Source organism: Megalobrama amblycephala, linkage group LG24 (assembly GCF_018812025.1).
Source record: "Megalobrama amblycephala isolate DHTTF-2021 linkage group LG24, ASM1881202v1, whole genome shotgun sequence".
Lineage (NCBI taxonomy): Eukaryota > Metazoa > Chordata > Actinopteri > Cypriniformes > Xenocyprididae > Megalobrama > Megalobrama amblycephala.
Window position 1 is genome coordinate 18,455,857 of NC_063067.1, and position 26,439 is coordinate 18,482,295.

The following is a 26,439-nucleotide window of genomic DNA, read 5'->3' on the forward strand; positions in this document are numbered from 1 at the left end:
GGTCATTAGCTCATCTAAGATGGTCATTATCTGGTCTAAGATTATCTTTACCTGGTTTAGGATGAGCTTTAGCTGGTCTCTATCTGGTTAATGATCATGAGCTGGTCTAAGTTGGTTATTAGCTCATCTAAGATGGTCATTATCTGGCCTAAGATTATCTTTACCTGGTTTAGGATGAGCTTTAGCTGGTCTCTATCTGGTTAATGATCATGAGCTGGTCTAAGTTGGTTATTAGCTCATCTAAGATGGTCATTATCTGGCCTAAGATTATCTTTACATGGTTTAGGATGAGCTTTAGCTGGTTTCTATCTGGTTAATGATCATGAGCTGGTCTAAGTTGGTCATTAGCTCATCTAAGATGGTCATTATCTGGTCTAAGATTATATTTACCTGGTTTAGGATGAGCTTTAGCTGGTCTTTAGCTGGTCTCTATCTGGTTAATGATCATGAGCTGGTCTAAGTTGGTCATTAGCTCATCTAAGATGGTCATTATCTGGTCTAAGATTATCTTTACCTGGTTTAGGATGAGCTTTAGCTAGTCTCTATCTGGTTAAGGATCATGAGCTGGTCTAAGTTGGTCATTAGCTCATCTAAGATGGTCATTATCTGGTCTAAGATTATCTTTACCTGGTTTAGGATGAGCTTTAGCTGGTCTCTATCTGGTTAAGGATCATGAGCTGGTCTAAGTTGGTCATTAGCTCATCTAAGATGGTCATTATCTGGTCTAAGATTATCTTTACCTGGTTTAGGATGAGCTTTAGCTGGTCTCTATCTGGTTAATGATCATGAGCTGGTCTAAGTTGGTCATTAGCTCATCTAAGATGGTCATTATCTGGTCTAAGATTATCTTTACCTGGTTTAGGATGAGCTTTAGCTGGTCTCTATCTGGTTAAGGATCATGAGCTGGTCTAAGTTGGTCATTAGCTCATCTAAGATGGTCATTATCTGGTCTAAGATTATCTTTACCTGGTTTAGGATGAGCTTTAGCTAGTCTCTATCTGGTTAAGGATCATGAGCTGGTCTAAGTTGGTTATTAGCTCATCTAAGATGGTCATTATCTGGTCTAAGATTATCTTTACCTGGTTTAGGATGAGCTTTAGCTGGTCTCTATCTGGTTAATGATCATGAGCTGGTCTAAGTTGGTTATTAGCTCATCTAAGATGGTCATTATCTGGTCTAAGATTATCTTTACCTGGTTTAGGATGAGCTTTAGCTGGTCTCTATCTGGTTAAGGATCATGAGCTGGTCTAAGTTGGTCATTAGCTCATCTAAGATGGTCATTATCTGGTCTAAGATTATCTTTACCTGGTTTAGGATGAGCTTTAGCTGGTCTCTATCTGGTTAATGATCATGAGCTGGTCTAAGTTGGTTATTAGCTCATCTAAGATGGTCATTATCTGGTCTAAGATTATCTTTACCTGGTTTAGGATGAGCTTTAGCTGGTCTCTATCTGGTTAAGGATCATGAGCTGGTCTAAGTTGGTCATTAGCTCATCTAAGATGGTCATTATCTGGTCTAAGATTATCTTTACCTGGTTTAGGATGAGCTTTAGCTAGTCTCTATCTGGTTAAGGATCATGAGCTGGTCTAAGTTGGTCATTAGCTCATCTAAGATGGTCATTATCTGGTCTAAGATTATCTTTACCTGGTTTAGGATGAGCTTTAGCTGGTCTCTATCTGGTTAAGGATCATGAGCTGGTCTAAGTTGGTCATTAGCTCATCTAAGATGGTCATTATCTGGTCTAAGATTATCTTTAGCTGGTTTAGGATGAGCTTTAGCTGGTCTCTATCTGGTTAATGATCATGAGCTGGTCTAAGTTGTCTTTAGCTCATCTAAGATGGTCATTATCTGGTCTAAGATTATCTTTACATGGTTTAGGATGAGCTTTAGCTGGTCTCTATCTGGTTAATGATCATGAGCTGGTCTAAGTTGGTCATTAGCTCATCTAAGATGGTCATTATCTGGTCTAAGATTATCTTTACATGGTTTAGGATGAGCTTTAGCTGGTCTCTATCTGGTTAATGATCATGAGCTGGTCTAAGTTGGTCATTAGCTCATCTAAGATGGTCATTATCTGGTCTAAGATTATATTTACCTGGTTTAGGATGAGCTTTAGCTGGTCTTTAGCTGGTCTCTATCTGGTTAATGATCATGAGCTGGTCTAAGTTGGTCATTAGCTCATCTAAGATGGTCATTATCTGGTCTAAGATTATCTTTACCTGGTTTAGGATGAGCTTTAGCTAGTCTCTATCTGGTTAAGGATCATGAGCTGGTCTAAGTTGGTCATTAGCTCATCTAAGATGGTCATTATCTGGTCTAAGATTATCTTTACCTGGTTTAGGATGAGCTTTAGCTGGTCTCTATCTGGTTAAGGATCATGAGCTGGTCTAAGTTGGTCATTAGCTCATCTAAGATGGTCATTATCTGGTCTAAGATTATCTTTACCTGGTTTAGGATGAGCTTTAGCTGGTCTCTATCTGGTTAATGATCATGAGCTGGTCTAAGTTGGTCATTAGCTCATCTAAGATGGTCATTATCTGGTCTAAGATTATCTTTACCTGGTTTAGGATGAGCTTTAGCTGGTCTCTATCTGGTTAAGGATCATGAGCTGGTCTAAGTTGGTCATTAGCTCATCTAAGATGGTCATTATCTGGTCTAAGATTATCTTTACCTGGTTTAGGATGAGCTTTAGCTAGTCTCTATCTGGTTAAGGATCATGAGCTGGTCTAAGTTGGTTATTAGCTCATCTAAGATGGTCATTATCTGGTCTAAGATTATCTTTACCTGGTTTAGGATGAGCTTTAGCTGGTCTCTATCTGGTTAATGATCATGAGCTGGTCTAAGTTGGTTATTAGCTCATCTAAGATGGTCATTATCTGGTCTAAGATTATCTTTACCTGGTTTAGGATGAGCTTTAGCTGGTCTCTATCTGGTTAAGGATCATGAGCTGGTCTAAGTTGGTCATTAGCTCATCTAAGATGGTCATTATCTGGTCTAAGATTATCTTTACCTGGTTTAGGATGAGCTTTAGCTGGTCTCTATCTGGTTAATGATCATGAGCTGGTCTAAGTTGGTTATTAGCTCATCTAAGATGGTCATTATCTGGTCTAAGATTATCTTTACCTGGTTTAGGATGAGCTTTAGCTGGTCTCTATCTGGTTAAGGATCATGAGCTGGTCTAAGTTGGTCATTAGCTCATCTAAGATGGTCATTATCTGGTCTAAGATTATCTTTACCTGGTTTAGGATGAGCTTTAGCTAGTCTCTATCTGGTTAAGGATCATGAGCTGGTCTAAGTTGGTCATTAGCTCATCTAAGATGGTCATTATCTGGTCTAAGATTATCTTTACCTGGTTTAGGATGAGCTTTAGCTGGTCTCTATCTGGTTAAGGATCATGAGCTGGTCTAAGTTGGTCATTAGCTCATCTAAGATGGTCATTATCTGGTCTAAGATTATCTTTAGCTGGTTTAGGATGAGCTTTAGCTGGTCTCTATCTGGTTAATGATCATGAGCTGGTCTAAGTTGTCTTTAGCTCATCTAAGATGGTCATTATCTGGTCTAAGATTATCTTTACATGGTTTAGGATGAGCTTTAGCTGGTCTCTATCTGGTTAATGATCATGAGCTGGTCTAAGTTGGTCATTAGCTCATCTAAGATGGTCATTATCTGGTCTAAGATTATCTTTACATGGTTTAGGATGAGCTTTAGCTGGTCTCTATCTGGTTAATGATCATGAGCTGGTCTAAGTTGGTCATTAGCTCATCTAAGATGGTCATTATCTGGTCTAAGATTATCTTTACCTGGTTTAGGATGAGCTTTAGCTGGTCTCTATCTGGTTAATGATCATGAGCTGGTCTAAGTTGGTCATTAGCTCATCTAAGATGGTCATTATCTGGCCTAAGATTATCTTTACCTGGTTTAGGATGAGCTTTAGCTGGTTTCTATCTGGTTAATGATCATGAGCTGGTCTAAGTTGGTCATTAGCTCATCTAAGATGGTCATTATCTGGTCTAAGATTATCTTTACCTGGTTTAGGATGAGCTTTAGCTGGTCTCTATCTGGTTAATGATCATGAGCTGGTCTAAGTTGGTCATTAGCTCATCTAAGATGGTCATTATCTGGTCTAAGATTATCTTTACCTGGTTTAGGATGAGCTTTAGCTGGTCTCTATCTGGTTAATGATCATGAGCTGGTCTAAGTTGTCTTTAGCTCATCTAAGATGGTCATTATCTGGTCATTAGCTCATCTAAGATGGTCATTATCTGGTCTAAGATTATCTTTACCTGGTTTAGGATGAGCTTTAGCTGGTCTCTATCTGGTTAATGATCATGAGCTGGTCTAAGTTGGTCATTAGCTCATCTAAGATGGTCATTATCTGGCCTAAGATTATCTTTACCTGGTTTAGGATGAGCTTTAGCTGGTTTCTATCTGGTTAATGATCATGAGCTGGTCTAAGTTGGTCATTAGCTCATCTAAGATGGTCATTATCTGGTCTAAGATTATCTTTACCTGGTTTAGGATGAGCTTTAGCTGGTCTCTATCTGGTTAATGATCATGAGCTGGTCTAAGTTGGTCATTAGCTCATCTAAGATGGTCATTATCTGGTCTAAGATTATCTTTACCTGGTTTAGGATGAGCTTTAGCTGGTCTCTATCTGGTTAATGATCATGAGCTGGTCTAAGTTGTCTTTAGCTCATCTAAGATGGTCATTATCTGGTCTAAGATTATCTTTACCTGGTTTAGGATGAGCTTTAGCTGGTCTCTATCTGGTTAATGATCATGAGCTGGTCTAAGTTGGTCATTAGCTCATCTAAGATGGTCATTATCTGGTCTAAGATTATCTTTACCTGGTTTAGGATGAGCTTTAGCTGGTCTCTATCTGGTTAATGGTCATTATCTGACCTAAAATTAGCTGGTTTAAGGTGATCTTTAGCTGGTCTACCAACCACTATGTTCCAAAAACCAATTTGAGGTGGTTTCTAGCTGGTTACGAACGTCATTAGTCGGTCCATGCTGGTTATTAGCTGGTCTAAGATTATCTTTAGCTGGTCTTTATTAGCTGGTCCAAGCTGGTCTTTAGTTAATCTAAAGCCGGGTTCACACAGTGCGATTTTGGCCAAGATTTGGTCGTCTGAGACAAATTTTGCAAATCCTAAAAGATTCCTATAATCCTAGGCTAAAATCTGTAGTCTTTAATCGCTAGTTTGTCATGTTCACAGACAGCCGATTAATGACCGTTGTGATCAAATTTTTCCTCCGACGAAATTCTGGCAGTGTCAGAAGATTTGGCACACAGTCCTGCAGTGTGACTTCTCCTACGACGAATGTCAAATTGTCTTCGTTTTTCAAGACAAGCCGAAATCAAAATTAACGCTAGAGATGTCTTTGTTAGCCATCATTTCAGTCCCGTGTGTAATGCAGCTCACTGTCACCGAACATGTATGGGTTGATGATGTAAAACTCCAGACAAGTTTTCATGCGCGCGTCTGTTTTTAATGCGTCTTGACTGTCGTACAGTCTGACAAGCAACAATCCTAAAGGACTATTATAAATCGCACAGTATGAACCAGCCTTAAGAAAGTCATTAGCTGGACTAAGATTTTCTTTAGCTGGTTTAAAATGATCTTTAGCTGATCTATTATGACAAGTTGGTTGTTGGTTTCTACCTGGTCTAAGATGGTCGTACAATTTTGTCATTAGTTGATTTAAGATGGTCAATTAGAAGGTCATGATCCTCTAGCTACCATGATCGAAAAACCAGTCTGACGACCTTAAGCTGTTATGACCAGCCTGCCAGTCTACCAGCTTGCAGCAGTCAGTAAACCACCTACTAGTTTAAACTGGATTTTCCATCAGGGATGACGAACTGGTGTACTGATGAACATCTGATGTCTGCTCTGTTAAACTGTGCAATTTAAATCTCAAAGTAATACAGTATTAAAAAGATCTAAATTAAGCATTTCTGTTACATAAGATGCCTAAAATAAGAATCTCTTAGGTTACATAACTCAAGTTGCAAATGAAGGAGATTTCACACACACATGCTTTTTTCTAAGGCACTCTTCCGATCCTCTTCGCTGTCTATGGTGGTTGATGATTGGCTGGAGTTGTCATCCGTCAACACAGAGCCATTGTCGTCAGCCTGTAGGCTGGTGCACGGGGTGATCTGCAGGCACAGAGGGGATAACTGTGTATAAGAGATGAGACATAATGCTGAAATGTTATTCGCTTCGGGGATGGCTGCAGGGACAGAGAGGAATAATACAGAGGAGAGAGAGCGGGGTGGGAAGATACGAGCTGCTGTAATAGCTCAGGTTGCCTAGGTGACAGGAAAGGAGCATGCTGGGTCTGCTGGTGACAGTGACTGAATGATAACAGGTATTCAGCGCTCACCAATAAGCATGACACCACAGAGACAGAGTAGATACACTACCCTGAATCTCAATGCCATTGACCCCATGAAGTCATCACGTTCTCATAGAAACTCATGTCAAATTGTTTTGGTTGATTTTCACCATTGTTTAAGCGGAGGATAGACGTGCAGACAGCCCTGCAACTTGTTCAATGATTTGAGACGGAAAGAGGAAGTCTGAAGACGTCCTGCCTTTGTTAATGTGTTTGTTAACCACATCAGAGGACCACAAACTAGGACATACTATGCTATAAATCCTCACAATTTGTCACGTCCCTCACAGTCATGCTTAAGGATTTCCCTAAACAAAAATATTTGTTCTACACCATTTGTGCTACAGGCATGAATGATACTACATAGGTTTGTGCTAAAAATCACTCCGATATTATCTATGCTCACACGTTTTTATACTGGGCAGTTTTATACCTTTGTATATCTGATTTAGGGCTGTCAAACGATTAATCACGATTAATCGCATAAAAAATAAAAGTTTGAGTTTGCCTAATATATGTGGGTGTACTGTGTGTAATTTTTATGTATATATAAATACAAACACAGCCATGTATATATTTGAGAAATATTTACAAGTATATGTATTTATTTATATTTTTATACAATTTATATTATACATTAATTTGTGTGTATTTATATATACATATTAATTACACACATTACTCACACATATATTATACAAACTTTTATTTTGTATGTGATTAATTGCGATTAATCGTTTGACAGCCCTAATCTGATTGTCATTTAAGGGATAGTTCACACAAAAATGAACATTGTCATCATTTACTCACCCTCATGTTATTCTAAACCTGTATGAATTTCTTTCTTCTGCAGCACACAAAAGAAGATATTTTGAAGAATGTCAGTAACCAGATAGTTTGTTGTTATTGTTAACTAAATGGAAAGTATTTAAAAAAAAATTGTTAATGGAAAAAAGATGAAATAAAATAATTAAATGGATTATTAAAAATTAAATGGAAATTAGGAACGAAACTAAAAGTGAAAATATAATAATAAAAGCTGAAATATTAATATTAAGACCTTAAGACCTTAAGATATAGTCCACGTGACTGCAGTGATTCAAACTTAATTTTATGAAGCGACGAGAATACTTTTTGTGCGCAAAAACAAAACAAAAATAATGACTTTATTCAACAAATTTGACAGAACGCTGGCTCTGTATTGGGCAACACTGTTCACGTGAGCAGCATGACGCATGCATGTGATGCCGGCCAATAACGAGCCGGCGTTCTGACGCAGAACCCGGAAGCGCTGAATGTAAACAGTGTAAGAGAATGACAGGGAAGAGACGAATTTGTTTAATAAAGTCATTATTTTTGTTTTGTTTTTGGCACAAAATGTATTCTCGACGCTTCATAAAATTAAGGTTGAACCACTGTAGTCACATTGACTATTTTAACAATGTTTTACTACTTTTCTGGACCTTGAAAGTGGTAGTTAAATTGCTGTCTATGGAGGAGTCAGATAGCTCTCGGATTTCATCAAAAATATCTTAATTTGTGTTCCGAAGATGAACGAAGGTCTTTTGGGTTTGGAACGACATGAGGGAGAGTACTTAATGACAGAATTTTCATTTTTGGGTGAACTAACTCTTTAATAAATACTATAATAGTATACTATTAATACTAAAAAAAAATACTGGTTTGAAACGACGTACAGAATTTTAAATTTTTGGGTGAACCATCCCATTAAGACCTTATTTAGCATATTAATTTAGCCATTTGGTCCCCACAATGTAGGCAATACACCCACAACAGGCTTGGCGTTTGTCATCAATATTAACTGTCATCTAATAGAATGCTCTGTGTGGCATAACATATGCATCACTGCTGTTGAATGACGAAATCAATGGCAGACTTGAATATACACACAGGCAATGAAGAAATGAGTATTTGCCAGGGGCAAAGGCCATAAACATGTACCTGCAAAGACAAAAAGAACCACTGGCCATTGTTCTCCATGCAGTGTGTCTGCAGTAGTGTACATCAATAGACATATTCTCCTTTTGTTGGAATCAAAAACCTCTACAAACAAACAGAAAAAGCAATTACACTTATTTATTGTGTTTCCCTGCCTCTTAAATGCAAGATATGATCTACCCTTTAACCAAAGCTGTTTAGCTGCTTGGTTAACATCACAGTCACCTGTGGAGCATCACTTTATCTTCATTCTCAGGACCCCGGTTTCTCACTCTCTTTCTGCGTGTATTGTGAGAATTCACAATACATGCCTTCAACTATAACGTCACACATTCTCCTCATAACAAGAATTCCATTACTCAGACCTTGTGACGGATAGCACATCTCCATCCATCTATTCTCATATCACTTTTTTCAGTTTGTTTGTTCATTAGAGCTTTACAAAACACTTCCTTTGTTTATGAGGGTGTTATTGTGTTGTTTGTTAGAGAAATGTGCCACAGTCTATTCAGAAACAATGAACGGAAGTCTCTTGCATCATTTGATCATTTACTCGTTCCACGTCGCTCCAAATATGTGTGATATTCTGTCTTCCGTGGAAAACAAAAGGAGACATTTTGAATAATATGCTCTGGTTGCTCTTTTCTGTCTTTACTGTCTCTTTTTAATCAATTTAATATGTCCCTCCTGAATGATTTCTTTAACAAATAAAACCTTAAATATCATGTGTATATTGTGTTGTATTGGTCCATCAAGCTGTGTTGTATTCCAGTGTTACGCCCCACAATTTGCTGTTGCGTGCGTGCCGTCAAGCCTGTTAGAGTATTATATTACACTGTTGTGTTGTTTTCTGGTGCGGGGTGGTGTTTGTGTGTTTTAGAGGAGTGCGATCACTCCTGCCTGGCTCGCAGGTCTACTCAGATCATATCCAGATGTTTTTGGCATAGCCGGCAGGAGAACCCCCCTCTTGCACTTTCCCCTTTTTATCTTCACCCAGAAGCCCAGAGTCTTTACTTGGACCTTTAATAAAAAGCTGGGATCATATTGGTTGTTATTTTTCTACAGGAAATTGTTAGAGTTAGCTTGAGCAGAGGGAGGTGATCCAACCTTCTTTTTATGTAGGGTACACACAGACTCACTTTACGGTTATATCATCAGTGGTCCCTCGCTCAAACTGCTGTGTCAGACCTCCGTTTGTGAGGGGAATAAAACAAAACATCCAGTTTGATAAACATATGCTGCGTTCCTCCGTCCAGGAGACAGGCTGGATCCGAGGAGCGCTTACATATTCATTCAGGAATTTTCCATTAGCCAACAAATAATAAACTCACGCTGGATCCCCACAGCAAATCTTTCTGTGTCAGGTACAAAGCGGGCTGTCAGCTGAGCTGAATCAGAGACAAAAATTAATATGGTATAAACTAAAAACTCAGCCTCTCCATGGAGAGAGACAGGAAGTTTCAGAGTAACACATAACACTGAAGAGCAACACCAATACCAAGTAACTAACCCCAATAAACACTGGAGAGTGTTTGTCTTTTTTTCCATTAAAGAATATGTAAATATCTATGTAAGAAAAAAAAAATCCAGCTGCACAAGATATTAATGGGGGAATTTACTATATTGGTTGACCATTAGCGCTATTAACTTATGTTATGTTTTATTCAGAAAGGACATATTAAATTGATCAAAAGTAAAGACATTCCTAATGTTACAAAAGTTTTCTATTTTAAATTATATTTTAAAGCTGCAGTCTGCAAGTTGTGCCTCTTTGTCGCCATCTCTGTTTGAAACCTGCAACTGCAGTTATTTGTGGAATTATCATCTTTACTTGAGTTGTGTATCGACACGGCTCCTCAGCGTGTTTGCTGTTGGTCACCACACCGGTGTGGATACTGTATTTCGGAATCACCGATTCTACATCTTGGAGGTATGACCAAAATAAGAATTTTCACCTGAAAATATCATCTGAACAACTACGTAACATGTCTGCCACTTTTGTTCTGACCAACTGAGAAAAAAAGCATTACAATAAATTGTGCTACATAATTTTTTACATTAATTATTAAAATCTATCTGCGTACACTCATGGCATATTAAGAAGGCAAGAGAGAATGAAAATAAATAAAGGTGTGCATTTGTGTGTATGTGCGTGCATAAGTGGGCACGGGTGATATTGGTGAAAAGAAATCTGATTGGCTAGTTTAGTTTCATCGCTTTTTCCTCACATGAAAAATGACATTACAGATAGATAATGTTTAAAAACAGGTTCAAAATGAGTAAACGCTCTCTAAAACAGCTAATTTCGATTAAAACATTTGCAAAATGACCTAAAATTATTGAGTAGGGATAGAGAAATGAAGCCTCTTAAAGGGTTAGTTCACCCAAAAATGAAAATTCTGTCATTAATGACTCACCCTCATGTCGTTCCAAACCCGTAAGACCTCCGTTCATCTTCGGAACACAGTTTAAGATATTTTAGATTTAGTCCGAGAGCTTTCTGTCCCTCCATTGAAAGTGTATGTACGGTATACTGTCCATGTCCAGAAAGGTAATAAAAACATCATCAAAGTAGTCCATGTGACATCAGAGGGTTAGTTAGAATTTTTTGAAGCATCGAAAATACGTTTTGGTCCAAAAATAACAAAAACTTCGACTTTATTCAGCATTGTATTCTCTTCCGGAATCCTTTCCATTGAATTGATTCCATTGAATCCTTTCATCTGTCGGCGTTGGTAATGCACTTTTACGTCGCCGTGGTTGTTTTTAGCGATTAGGACATCCGCGACATGCACACTTGAGCACCATTTTAAAAAATATAGCAATACCAAAATACAAACAATGTAGAATAGCTTGAATACAGCGTGCGTCTCCCTCAGACTGTAAACGAAGCTTCTTCTTCTTCTTCTTCTTCTTGTTTTATGGCGGTTGGCATCCAGCGTTTTGGTGCATTACCGCCCCCTTCTTGTTCAACGCCGACAGATGAAAGGATTCAATGGAATCAATTCAGTGGAACCAATTCAATGGAAAGGATTCCGGAAGAGAATACAATGCTGAATAAAGTCGTAGCTTTTGTTTTTTTTTTGTTGGACCAAAATGTATTTTCGATGCTTCAAAAAATTCTAACTAACCCACTGATGTCACATGGACTACTTTGATGATGTTTTTATTACCTTTCTGGACATGGACAGTATACCGTACATACACTTTCAATGGAGGGACAAACTGTGTTCCGAAGATGAACGGAGGTCTTACGGGTTTGGAACGACATGAGGGTGAGTCATTAATGACAGAATTTTCATTTTTGGGTGAACTAACCCTTTAAGTCTTTGAAGCTTTTCTCTAAATGTTTCGGGAAAAGTTTCAAAGCATCAAGAGTGTCGAAAACAGTGCAATCTTGTGGCAGGTAAAATTTACAGCACCATAAACCTGAGTGCGCAGCTTCGTTATTTTATCCATTAAGCACAAATAAAAGTCTGACGACGCTAAATGTGTTTCGTTTTCTGATAATAGAATTCACATTTTAAAGTGTGGCATGTAACAACAAAAACAATAATTATAATAATACTAATTATACCTACTGACTTGTTTGAGGCAAGTAAATTGTGCTGTTATTTTATAGTTTTTATACAGTTTATATGACAGAACATATGATAATGTAATATAGGCTACAGAGGCTTATATATTTAAATTGTTAGTAAATGGACTTGAACTTCCATAGAGTAATGGTCTTGGTTCAAACATTCCAACACGCAAAGTGAAGCATTGACGTGAAAGACAGTGAGCCTTCGATTTTCATTAATCATTGTTCTTTGAAAACAATACGCACATTTCGGGACAAAGCCACTCAGAGAATAAAACAAAACAAAAAAATCACAAAGCATCTATCTACAAAAGCACATAAGAGTGTAGTTAGCTTACGTGCATCAGATTTTCTAAATGCCTGAAAAGGAAAGAGACAGTCAATTTGTACAGCATCGTTCCCACCAACGCAATAATTGATTATTTGCTTTTTGCGGACAGCGAAAAAAAGAAGAAAAAAAAAGTGGGGGGGTGCTTGTTCTGTGGGTACCCCGAGATAAAATCCTGCAGGCGCCCGTGCTGCGTGACTATGTGTATTTAGTATTCATGTTACCTGTAGATTTCAATTTCTGTAGCCACTCGTAGTCCGAAGTCTTTTGCTTTTGACTACGGGTGAATCTCCAGTTGTCACTGATGATTGTCATTTGGACCTTTCTGGATTACAATCCACCATCAAAATAAGTTTAATTATTGCAGCTGCTGTGAGAAAAGGCTATAAATGATCTGCCGCCTGAAGCATCCTCCACATGCTATATAGCCTACTAGCTGGGACTAGTTCTTTATGTTTACAGACGTGACGTAATGATGCAAAGACCAACGGCTACATGCTTGAATTTCCTGTGGAAACCCACCAGTACCGCTCTTATTATAAAACATTATTTCAAGCTTACCGTTGTGAATCAGGCTAAGGTAAGGAGATAGTTTTGAACACTGGCTGGTCATGCACTTGCTCAAAAATTGATTTTGGATAATTTTTAACCAAAAAAAAAAAAAAAGTTACGGACTGCAGCTTTAACATTAACATAAAAAAGTCATGTTAACATTTAATAATATTTCATAATATTACTGCTTTTACTGTATTTTGATCAAATAAATGCAGCTTTGATGACTATAAAAGACTACTTTCAAATTAGAAAAAATCATGCTGACCTCCAACTTTCGAATTGTAGTGTAATTTGAAGAAAACTTAAACGAACTTGAGTAAATACTGCATCAATTGTCCTTGTAAATAATGCCTGAGGTTGTGATTAGTATTACTTACAAGTCTAGACCTGAAGTTCATGTTGTTTCTGTACTACATATTAAATTCATTTCCAGTTATAATCACAGCGCTTGAGAGCTCAGTCTCCACCCCTTGTTGTTCTGCACCTCTGGTCATAATTACCTTTCCTTTCAACACTCAACTTTTGATGGAATGATCAAATGAAATGATGAATGTTACCACATTTAGCCATTAATCTGGATTTGCATTCTCTCTCTTCCAGCTTTTGTGTTTTGCACAGTGTTTGGCTCTGTACATGCACATACAAAAATATACAGTGGGGTCCAATATGTCTGAGACCAACATTATGAAATAACTAAAATTTAAGCAGAGGATAAAAGCAATAGATTGTTTGTTTCAACTTAATTTTTCACTTAAATTGAACTTTCACTGTTGTTAGTTTCACTCAAACCACCCTTGTTCACATTACTTAAAAAACTCATGTAACTACATGAACGTAATTTAACTGCGTTGTTTCTACTAAAAATGAGTATTGTCAGCTTTACTTAGTAAGTGTTTGTTCAGTCAACTTAACATTGCTGAGTGAAACGCAAAAATTAATTTTGACATAACTAACTGGCAGTGGATCCATAGTTCCCAGCATGCTTTGCAAGGGACTGCATTAGGAGAGTAAATTTAGGGATTAAAGTGTTATTTTATGTGTTTTTCAGTAAAGGGAAAGATATTGACAGTTTATGTTAGTGTTTAATGTTCAGTTATGTTGGACATTTAGAGTAGTTTCTGTAATGTTTTTGAATTTTGTGGATACCATTATGGAGAAGAGTGTCGTCTGTGTTTAGGCTGTGCGCACTCATATGCACATGTTTATAGGATGAAATTCCTGCTCTCAATTCAACTGAGTTTGTTCAATGAGTTATTTTTTGAGTGCATTTTGTAGAGAAAATAGTTCAGTGAGGTAAATTAAAGGTGCTAAAGAGGATGTTTTGTTTTATACATTTTTGCAATATTACTTGAAACTGTCTTTACTAACTGATAAAAGACTATTTATTAGGTGCACTGAAAGTAATAATATTAATATACATCATCTGTGCACGAGGTAGGGCCTTAAAAACATCAGCCAATCATTTATGCGATCATCGCGTAAACGATTGGCCCTCTGGCTTGTCAATCACTGCCGTGACGTTCCTTGTGAGAGACGAGCGCGGCTGCGCACTCTAGTAACTTTCCACACTCCACAGGCGCCGCATGCAATGTTTTTGTCAGGAGACAGGAGTAACAACTGCAGATCATGAGTTACCTGCGGTGAGTCCGACATAATGAATCCACTAACACGGCACAGCGAATGCCGGTGGCAAACACTCGTGTTCCAATACTCGTGCACGAGTTTTGGGAGGCGTTCCTTTGAAATGAGCCGTGAAGGAGGGGGGTTGTTCTTACGCATGCGCTCATATCAAAAACTCACTAACAGAATTTGGTTTCTCAGTCGACGAAAAGATCCTCTTTAGCACCTTTAAGTCAATAAATGTGTTCACCTTATGTAATAAACATAACATTATTAAGTAAACTGCACATATAAATATTATGTAAAAGTGACAAATTCAAATGATTTGAATTTACTCAAAGAAATTTTGTCAGATTTACTTGAATTTCTTTTGTTCATACAACTAAATTGTTATTTGTACAAATTACTCAATATAGTTGCGTGGAACCACTTGACACTTCTTTTTTAAGTAAATCCAACCATTCATTTTTTTTTTTTTTTTTTGAGTGTATTTTTATTCAGGGAAACACATTAACTTGATCAAAAGTGACAGTAAAGTCATTTATGTTCCAAAAATGTTCTATTTCAAATAAATGCACTTTTGAACTTTCTATTCATCCAAAAATCCTGAAAAAGCATTGTGGTTTCCACAAAAATAATAAGCAGCACAACATTAATAATAATAAGAAATGTTTCTTGAGCAGCTTATCAGCATGTTAGAATGATTTCTGAAAGATCATGTGACTCTGAAGACTGGAGTAATGATCAATCATCTTTTCAATCATAGGGATAATATACATTTTAAGTTTTACATTATAAACAGCAATTAATGAGTATAAAAGGTCTTAAAATAGAAAATACAAATTATAAAACGGATAGCTCCAGTTCTTGATTATGATTAGTTGGGCCGTGTTCTAAGCCGTTTTAAATGACTCTACAAACATAGATCTGTGACCGCATTACATCAGTATCACTGAACCGCTCCGTCTGTGTGTTGCAGCGTTTGTGTTGCAATCATTCCACTTCTAAAGAAAGACATTGCTTGGTTGAAGAATAATATTTTTTATCTACAGCATTACATTTTTGTGTCTGCGTGTTTATTTTATGAAACCTCGCCAGGTATGTGGAACCATTTTATAAAAGCAATAAGCCTGTGAAGCTGTGATTTATAGTGAATTTAGAACAGCTAAGGGGGATTTAGGTGCTCTGCGTCATGCCAAACAACGCCCCTTAGCTGTTCTAAATTCACTGTAAACCATGACTTCTTGTGGCTCATTGCTTTAATAGAACCCAACATAAGAACATAAGAAGAAGTGTGTTGGATCAAAGTGCCTTTTCACCTTTAAAGGCTCAACCTGTTGAAGAGGGCCTGGCAACAAATGACCCATCAGTCAAATAACCATCTGGCCTCTCTCACACTCAGCATGGATACTAACACATCAACCCCCTGTGCAAACTGACAGAAAGCCCCTAATACAACCTTTTAACCTCCGTTCTTGTTTTCTCTTTCCTTTATTCATTCTTACGAAGAGACTCTGTACAGTAGTATCTGCTTCAGATGACTTTCCCACAGACTTTTATTGGGCGGTCTGAAGTATGATGTTCAAAGGTTTATTTGAGACACATACAGTAAATAAACAAGATCCTTGATCACATCTAGAGTGACCGCAAAAAGCATCTATACTTATGCTACGTCCACACGAAGCCAGAGCTTACCCTATCCGATCTTTTTTTTCCTCGTCTCAAGAAATATACATGCCAGACCAGTATGTGGCGCTGTTATTCTGCCACAGAGATGCACTTAAAACAGCGAATAAGACTTGGAGCATGCGCATAAACCTTGCGCGCTGTATACAAACTATAGTAAAGCTTTATTTTGGCTCAGTATCTTCTGCAGCACGAACACAAGCATCTAGAGTCTGCTATTGTCGTTTTTGTTGCTATTTTGTGCTGTTAGCGGCGTCTGACTAGGGTCGACACGTGGGGTGATGACATCATCATTTCACAAAACATACAGATAGGCTGTACACACAAAAACGCAAAGGTGGTGTTTTCAGATTTATTCACTCTGAGATCTGATTTCAAAAAACAGCGTTTTTACCTTCCAAAAATGCCGTGCGTATACACAGAAACGCGTCTCCGTGTGGACGGGGCCTTAGACACCTGAATTATATTATATTCTATATTATCAAATTATTTAAAGGGGTGGTTGATTATGATTTCACTTTTTTTTACTTTAGTTAGTGTCTAATGTTGAAGTTAGAGCATAAACAACATCTGCAAAGTTACGACACTCAAAGTTCAATGCAAAGGGAGATATTTTCTTTTAAAGAGTTCTCTGTTTAAGGACTACAACAAATGGCTGGTAGGGACTACAACAACTACTTCTTGACATCACTAACCCTAAAATTTACATAAACCCTGCCCTCGAGAACACGCAACAAAGGGGGTGAGGCCATGTTGGGCTGCTTTAGAGAAGAAGAAGAGTTGTTGTAGCGTTGTTGTTGCCATGCCGTCATTTTACACCGGACTGCTTCGCAAACGAGGGTTAATTCAACACTGGATTTGCACAAAAGATTAACATGACGACACATACTGGTCGATGAGTTGAATCAACTCCACAGCAAATACATAAATTTATCCACTAACCATTCAGAAACGTCCAGATATATTCTATAAGTTGTAACTTCTTCCTGAGTCTCTCAATCAGTGTCCGACTCCGGTTTGAAGAACAATGTAAGGCTGAACACCGTTACTGACAATCGTCATTTTGGCTGCGTGAGATTCTCCAGATTTGTTGCTGTTGAGCAACTGAAGCACGAGCTGTTAAAGCTCCGTAATTTTCTTGAAAGCAGGCAGGGAGAAGCAGCTCGTTTGCATTTAAAGGGACACACAAAAACGGTGTATTTTTGCTCACACCCAAATAAGTGCAAATTTGACAAGCTATAATAAATTATCTGCGGGGTATTTTGAGTTGAAACTTCACAGACATATTCTGGGGATACCAGAGACTTATATTACATCTTGTAAAATGGGCATTATAGGTCCCCTTTAAGCATCAAACTTAAATAAATTACGGTTTAAAAAAAGTATTCAAAATGAATCCAATAGTCTGATACTGGCTATCTGACTTACCTGTGTATGTCCTAGTGTGGTGGATCCCTGTGGAGAGTCTGACTGGAAGTTGTAGGACTGCAGGATACCTGGATCGCAGTCACCGAGAGCAGGCAGGCCATCTCTCCACTCCTGCACAAACAAACACACATACAATACTGCTTTAAAACAACCAGGAACCACAACCTTCAGGGTCTTTCACAAACATCAGTACTGAGGTCAAAATGGAGCTGACACATAATTCCTCTCTCTGTATGACTATGATGTGCGGGTGTGTTAGAGGGTCCTAGTGATTAAAGGTCACATCGAACAGAGGCGAACCACAAGGCTAAAGTGAGCAGTTGGCCGCACGGTGTGGTGCAATTCACACAGCATTATGAAAAACAGAGACATCTGTACTGTGATGTAAACTGATGTTTTCAGTGAGAGACAGCCTTTTATTTTATATTGTGATGTATAACCGAATGAAATACAGTAGCTTATGAACAAGAAAAAAATGTAGGGCGGGGCATGATCGGGAATTGATTGGATCGTTGTGTTTTGCTATTGGTGGATCTCATGTGAGTGACAGGTTGCCCCACCCTCACGCCAGTAAACACGTCATCAGAGAAGAGATGCTGTCGCAAGACAGAGGGGAAGTTATGTTGATTATAATAATGTGCACTGATAAATAATTTATAATAAACACTACAACATTTAATTAAAAAAATGGCCAATTCTGATTTCATGGCAACTTTATACACAGAATACGAAGGCTTTTTGATACTAATTATGAAAAATATTGAGTGGCTTGAGTAAAACATCCCACATCACAACATTTTCCTCACCAGCTCTTTGTCAATGACTGGCAGGATGGTGAACTGCTCCTCTGTTGTTTGTGGGCTGCCCAGGTCTTGGCTGCTCCTAGTGGGTGGAGGCGGTGGTTTGCCTTCCAGTTTGCGGACCTGCCGCTCCCCTTTGGCCGTTCCGGTTGCCCCGGAGCTCAGCTTACGCACCGGATTGGTCAGCCACTTCTTCAGGGTGCTGACAGAGCGACGGGAGCCAGGGGAGTTTGGGGCCGAACTACCCGAAGCCTGGGGCGGCAGAGAGGCCACCGAGGTGGAGATACTGCCCTCACTGCCAGCGGCTGAGTATGAGTCTGTACAGACAGAGAGGGAGTGAAGAGAGAGAGGGAGGAGGAATTAAGTCAGGAATAACCATCTGAGAGGACGACAGCAAGGGAAAACAAAATAAATCTGCCTTATATATAAACACGCTCTACATAAACACACTATAACACTAAATATGGCCCATAGCTGAGACATTGAGAGGAATTTTTCCCATCTCAGACTTCAGGCCTGTGACCGGTTTCTTCAACTAAGGGCACTTTTGGACCCTGTGGACTTTCACCAAATACACAACCATTAAAATGTTTGGGGTCGGTAAGATTTTTTAATGTTTGAGGCTGCATTTATTTGATCAAAAATAATAAAAAAACAAAAATGCTGTAAAATATTATTACAGTTTTACTGTTTCTATTGTGATATATTTCAAAATGTCATTTATTCCAGTGATGGCAAAGCTGAATTTTCATCAGCCATTATTCTAGTCTTCAGTGTTACATGATCCTTCAGAAATCAGTCTAATCTGCTGATTTGGTGCTCAAGAAACATTTCTTATTGCTATCCATGTTAAAAACAGTTAATATTTTTGTAAAAACTGTAATACTGTATTAATTTCTTTCAACAAAAAAAAAAATCACAAATGTAGTATATAAACATGCTCCATAAGAGAGTTTTTCATGAACATTTTCACTACATTTTCATTTCTACCACATCAAATTATGTAATGTATTTAATATTCTGTTGGAAATTACAGTGAGGAAACAACAAATTAAGAAAAAAAATGACAGACTTACCCTTAGTCTTGCTAAGGCTAATTTCATAGCTAGTTTTATATATCCCAAATACACACAATTAAATAATATTAACACATTTTAAGCATAATTTGACAAAATTACAGCTTGATGAGAAATGACAAATATATTCTGTTATCGAGAAATAATTACCTTAAATTTTCTTTCTGCACATACATTATTACATCTTTAATCTTAAAGGTGCCCTAGATTCAAAAATTGAATTTATCTTGGCATAGTTAAATAACAAGAGATCAGTACATGGAAAAGACATACAGTGAATCTCAAACTCCATTGTTTCCTCCTTCTTATATAAATCTCATTTGTTTAAAAGACCTCCGAAGAACAGGCGAATCTCAACATAACACCGACTGTTACGTAACAGTCGGGGTGTACGCCCCCAATATTTGCATATGCCAGCCCGTGTTCCCAACATTATGAAAGGCATTAGACAAGGGCAGAATGTCTGGATGTGCACAGCTGAATCATCAGACTAGGTAAGCAAGCAAGGACAATAGCAAAAAATTGCAGATGGAGCGATAATAGCTGACATGATTCATGATAACATGATATTTTTAGTGATATTTGTAAATTGTCTTTCTAAATGTTTCGTTAGCATGTTGCTAATGTACTGTTAAATGTGGTTAAAGTTACTATCGTTTCTTACTGTATTCACGGAGACAAGAGCCGTCGCTATTTTCATTTTTAAACACTTGCAGTCTGTATAATTCACAAACACAACTTCATTCTTTATAAATCTCTCCAACAGTGTAGCATTAGCCGTTAGCCACAGAGCATAGCCTCAAACTCATAGAGAATCAAATATAAACATCAAAATAAATACTTTACTCACATAATTCGAAGCATGCATACAGCATGCATGACGAACATCTTGTAAAGATCCATTTGAGGGTTATATTAGCTGTGTGAACTTTTTTTTTATGTTGTTTAAGGCAAGCGCGAGCTCTTGGGGCGTGGAGCACGAGATTTAAAGGGCCACACACCCTGAATCGACTCATTTCTAATTATGCCCCAAAATAGGCAGTTAAAAAAAATTAATTAAAAAAATCTATGGGGTATTTTGAGCTGAAACTTCACAGACACATTCAGGGGACACCTTAGACTTATATTACATCTTTTAAAAAAAGTTCTAGGGCAACTTTAATCATGCCACTGTTGTAAATTGTCCCAAACTATGAAAAACTGGTATTTTGTAATAGATTATTTCAGTTAGATATTGCATTGACACTACAGTAGTTCATAGTAACAAAAATGATGTGCATCACATCACATTATATATGGTTGCATACACCCAAAATAACCAATCAAATGTAGTCTAGGCCAAAGCAGTTTATTGTGCATCAACTGGTTTTGATAAAGGCACACTTGACTTTACTCAAAGATCTTTAGGTGCGAGTGAATCGTTAGGAAGAGCAAAGATAAGCTAACAGAGTGATGAATCGCTAGTTTATTAAAAAAAAAAAATTATGGAGATGCTTTTGCAATGTAATATCTGTAATATACTAACCCTCTCATTTTGAATATTACATATTCATCAACACTGGTATAAGGGTAAGAAAAAAGTCATGTGCACATGCACCTGTCGTGAGTACAGAAATTTAGCATGAGAACCCTTTAAGTATGTTATCATTGCTGAATGAGTTGGTGTTAGTGACCGGTGCTGACAGGCCTCGTGCCACACTTCCCAGTTAGTGTTAATCACATGAGGACTACTCAAACTGGTTTAGGGCAGACTTTGAGATGATACATTGGTTAGCCAAGCTGTCATGTGACCCTGGAGAGCTAAATATAGACCCCGCCCCAAAGTTGAGGCTCAGGCTGAGACTGCGGTGCTGGTGTCAGAGGGACCCTGGGAAAAGAACAGAGGGGGATGTGCACAGGAAGCACACTTTAATCCTCGTCCACAGGAAGGTCACCAACTTTTTTTGTTCTCTCTCCACGTTGTGCCTCACACCCCCCACTACTCTCTTCCTGACCCAGAACAGTGGCTGTCTGAGGTTATCAGCAGCAGAAAGGACAGGCTTCACATGTTTCAGTCTCTCGCCAGTCTAATCTAGTCCCCGTTTAACCCCCTGATTCAGCCAAATACTGCCTGACAGGACGGCACAAACACATACACACACAAACACAAACAAACACACTTCGCCCAGAGAGACACGGTGTTGTGCCAAGATGTTAGGATGTGTCAGTACCTGGCAAACCATTGCTAAACCAGTATTTTTCTAATAGTAACTATGAAGTTAAGCTTTATTTCCCCTTTAAATTATTTTAATGTCATTATGACATACTGTAAACCTGAATAAGTTGGCAAAACTCAAAAAAATTGAGGCAATCGGTTACATAAAAATTTCTAAGTTAAGAAATTCAACGTTTAAGTAAGCAGAACTAGCAGATTTTTATTTTTTACTCAAACATTTTAATTGTTCTTAAATTGATTTGAGTAAACTAATTCATACATTGAACTTAAAATTATCATGTAATCTCAACGTAAACATTTTTATTAGTGGAAACTTAGCTAGCTATAACTAGATAATACAGAAAAGGCCAACTTGCTAATTGATAATAGCATTGTATAACACTTTAACATACCTGTTCTTAAACCAAGCCGCATGCAGCACTTGTCACCATGATGGTAACTCTCCAAAAACCCATATTAACACAAACTCTTCTAAATTAGCATAGCAAAACATTAACAGCTACTAAATTTCCCACTAAACATTAATCTTGCACAAAAAAAACATTATATAACACTTAATTTTAGCATTTACTGTCCCTTTCGAGTGCCATGGGCAAAGCATACTGGGAAACAGAAATCTCAGCCCAGTTTCAGTTAAACATAAGTTTGTCTAAATTAAACGAAATAAGTTCAAAAAACTTAAAGCAATGAAACAGTTCAGTTTACTTAAATTATATCAGTTCTGTGAACTTGAAAGAAAAAGAGAGTGCTAAATACTCATAAAAGTTAATTTGACTGAACTAATTTGTTTAATTTAAGTTTGTCCTACTGAAAGCAATTAATTATTTTGAGCGTTAGGGTTTACTGTGTACTGAACTGTCTACTCAGTAGGCAGCTTTAATATGATCACAAATTAGACATGCATTTTATCCAGAAATGTGACTTACATTGGTTTTGTTTGGGTTCAGTTTGATTTCAGCAAAAACACATTGTAAAAAATACTAGAAAGCAGGGACGTGCACAGGAATTTTGAGGGGCAGTTGCTCTGACCTAAAAAAAAGGACACCCCCACCCCACAAAAAAACAAAACAAAACAAAAAAAAAAATCACGGGCTATATGAAGGACTGAGAATAACATAAGATGCGGAAGAAATAGTCCTACCCACAATGATTACAAAAACCGAACGAATACCTTTAAGTATATCATCGGATCGATGTCTTGAGGTGTGGTAACCGTGGTATAAGCGGAATAATTGACTCCGCTTCGAGTCGTGACGAATCACCACCTCAGGTGTGCATTATTTTTCTAATAATTCAACGGCCCGTCGTCAATTATTCCTTACTTGAATCACAGCTTAAATAGTGTTTTGACATCGACAACCCAAGTGCATTTTACCTCAAACTTGCGTCTAGTTAACTTTCTAAGTAGCGATCGCTTCTCGGGTCAACATTAACACACTGACAAAGTTATATTCAGAATTAAAAATATTTTTATACCACTTTTTAATGTGTGATTGTGTAAAGGTTTTCACGAGATACCAACCTTTCGCGAACTTGCTTCCAACACTCATGGAGGCGCGGCGTGCACGGAGGGGAGGGGCTGTGCGCGCGCGAGTATGTGAGAGAGACGCGTGAGTGAGAGACGCAGGGAAATGAAATGCAGCTGAACATTTGCTCTATGAAAGACATTGACAAAGACGAAAACTAAGGACATTTAATCTATAATTTTATTTTATTTTAGTTAGTTTTGCCAAACACACATTACAGTCTTGGTTAGTTATCGTTTTTTTATAATGCCTCGTTTATATTTTTATTTCAGACGATGTGTTTTCCCACCTAGTTTTCGTTTTTTCGTTCGTTTTCGTTAACGATTATAACATTACTCACCTTTCCGACAACGTTAAGTCGTCTCACCCGACAACCGCGACAATCTCCTTCTAGTGCCGCTCATGCAGGCTCAGCTCAGGTGCCGGTCGCGTGCAGCGCTGCAGCCACGTAAACAGAGCTTGCCCTTCCCCTACTGACTTTCACTTTCGGACTGGTGCCCGGATATGGAAGTGAATGAGGCTTTGCGATTTTTTAATTTTTTTATTTATTTTTTATCTAGGCCTACGTGAAATTCTGCATCCATTGTACGATTTTTTTATTTATTTTTTCCACCTCGGAAGGGCAACGTGAGTCGAGAAGGGCATATGGGCAGTTGCCCGGGCAACCTGAGCAACCCCCCTGTGCACGTCCCTGCTAGAAAGTTATTTTGAGACATTATTGTGCATCCAAAAAACTGTGCATTATTGTGCATTGTAAGTCAAACAAAAAGTCTCAAACAGTTTTGTTCTCAAAACCGTTTTCGTTTGTGCAAGAAAACAGTTTACTTGTGAAACTTTTTTGCAAGCGCTTCAAAGGGTTTTGTTTGAGAACTTTGTTTTAGAATGTGTGTCCAATTATTTCGCGAGGATTAAAAAGTTTAAGTGCTACGGATAGGGTCAACAGGTAATGATGGATGTTGCATGCTTTGTATTGGTCTGTTACCAAAAAAAGCAAAGCAAAATATTTTCTAACACAATCAAAAACAAAACTGAGAGCAAATAGGGAAAAAATGATTGATTTTGCTTTGAAAACTTTTTGGATGCAAAATAAATGCTCAGAAATAACTCCTCAAAAAAAATTTTGAATTAGAATGAGCATTATTTGTCTGGGGCACCCCAGGAGTAATTGTAACATATTTAATTTAACATCAACTGTTAAAATGGACTGGGGGTCTCTCAGACTCCAAACAAAACACAAGGGTTAATGTAGAGGTCCAACTAATTTATTAAGCTAATGTTTTGTGTAGCAGAACTGACCTAGAATTTGTGCTGATACACAAAGAAACAACCCCTGTCGAGAACTAATCCACAAACTTTCCACTTTCATCGGGGAATAATCAGTGAAATAATGGCGCTGACCTCAACCCAAATGGAATTCAGCAGAACCTAAAGTGGAGGGATTATAACTCTTATTGCTGGCTAAACAGCAGGGCAAATCTGCTTTCCTGATACTATGCTGCTGTGTGCTTGGAGGGGGGCAGCTCTCTGTGTGAACAACATGCTAGACTGTTCCTCCTGTCCCTCCACACGGGGCACAAAAGAGAGGAATGGTTTCATTCCACACTCAGTATGGATCCGACAGATTAAGAAAGAGTGGCAGTTATGAAAAGGCAAAACCTAATTCTTTACCCTGTTTTGTTTTTTGAGCAGGGAACTGAATGTTATCAGGAACTGAAGGCTGTTGGGAACCGGCAGCGACTGCTTACCGTATCCTTCACAAATCAGCGGTAACACCCACATGAAACAATGTGTTATCCATCATTATATCCCACATGCAGATTGAAAATCTGCCTATTTGTTGAAGTAACATAATGCAATGAAACAAAGCAGAGCTGCACGATTAATCGTTAAAAGGTTGCATCTCGATTTAAACACCCACGCGATCTTATTCCAAAATGACAACGATTCGTCTGTTAAACCGTTAACAAAATCACACCGGAACATTCAAATGTGTGTTTGCGCTGTAGCTGACCCAGAGAGAGCAGTTGTCATGTTTAGGAATGAAACATCTTCACAAAGACACAGTATTGTTATTTAAGTATTCAAATTATCACAGAAATACACAGATAAATGTTTATAGTTTCGATATAAGCACTGATGTCTACGTTAGCGATCAAAATAGAGCAAATCACCTTTTGAAAGTAACTCGGCACTTCATAATAATTCTGTCTGCTAGAGGCCTATTCAAAACAAAGGCGTAGCTTGATGACGCCAAGTTTGAGCGCGGAATCTTGGGACGTGGTCTTCACCTCAACGGATGGTGCAAAAGAATAGGGATAGGACTCGGGAAGAAATCATGTTCATGGATGCGATTATTAACGTTATTGTAGTATGAAGCAGAGCAGGACCGAGTGTTGTGGGAGCTGAATGAGGTCGCTGGAGCGATTGCGCAACACACGCCTCACGAGCACGGGACTTTTATTAGTCGCCGGCGCAGCTTCCGCTTTTCCGGTCAAGAGTATGATGTGACGCAGCTCTGTTTATCATATTAGATACATTTGAGTGTGTTGAAAATGTTGTTATAACATTACTCTGTGGGTTCGCTCGGTGGCTGCTGTGAGACACTTGTTTGATGCAGTGAAATAAGAATATCATATTAAATGCTGGATGGCTTGTGTTGAAAAATGGCATGCAGTTAATTTTAAAGGTCCCGTTCTTCATGATCCCATGTTTCAAACATTAGTTAGTGTGTAATGTTGTTGTTAGAGTATAAATAAAATCTGTAAAATTTTAAAGCTCAAAGTTCAATGCCAAGCGAGATATTTTATTTAACAGAAGTCGCCTACATCGAACGGCCAGTTTGGACTACATCCCTCTACTTCCTTCTTTAATGACGTCACTAAAACAGTTTTTTGACTAACCTCCGCCCACAGGAATACACAAGAGTTGCGTTTGTAGAGTGTGTTTGTCGCCATGTCGTCGAAACGCTGTTATTTTCATCCCGCAGTCCAATCACCGGGTCTGATTCCGGCTCAAATTGATAGGGTAAAATTAAAGACGTTTACAATAACACTGAGCGCGTGCATCTCCACGTTATGGTAAGAGGCGTGACCTTTCCGGGCACGGTGCGCTCAGAGCTGTCGAATCACAACACAGGAACCGCTGGCACAATCAGAACTCGTTACGTATTTCTGAAGGAGGGACTTCATAGAACAAGGAAGTCATCAGCCCGTTTTTATGACAGTGGAAACAGCGGTATACAGATAAGTAAATGATGTG

General features: G+C 38.2%; 1 protein-coding gene across 6 annotated transcripts in view; it reads right to left on the reverse strand.

Annotated features, from left to right (window-relative positions):
• arhgef25a (Rho guanine nucleotide exchange factor (GEF) 25a) overlaps positions 1-26,439 on the reverse strand; it is a 103,509-nt gene that overhangs the window by 24,932 nt on the left and 52,138 nt on the right. For 5 of the 6 annotated variants that reach the window (XM_048179120.1, XM_048179118.1, XM_048179119.1 and 2 more), the window contains 3 exons: positions 18,371-18,681; positions 17,565-17,675; positions 6,042-6,166 (listed from right to left, as the gene is read on the reverse strand). In XM_048179120.1, coding sequence (XP_048035077.1) covers positions 6,042-6,166; positions 17,565-17,675; positions 18,371-18,681 — 547 coding nt within the window. Of the gene's footprint in view, positions 1-6,041; positions 6,167-17,564; positions 17,676-18,370; positions 18,682-23,177; positions 23,212-26,439 lie in introns of those variants that run through there. The other variant, XM_048179121.1, reaches the window with a different exon arrangement.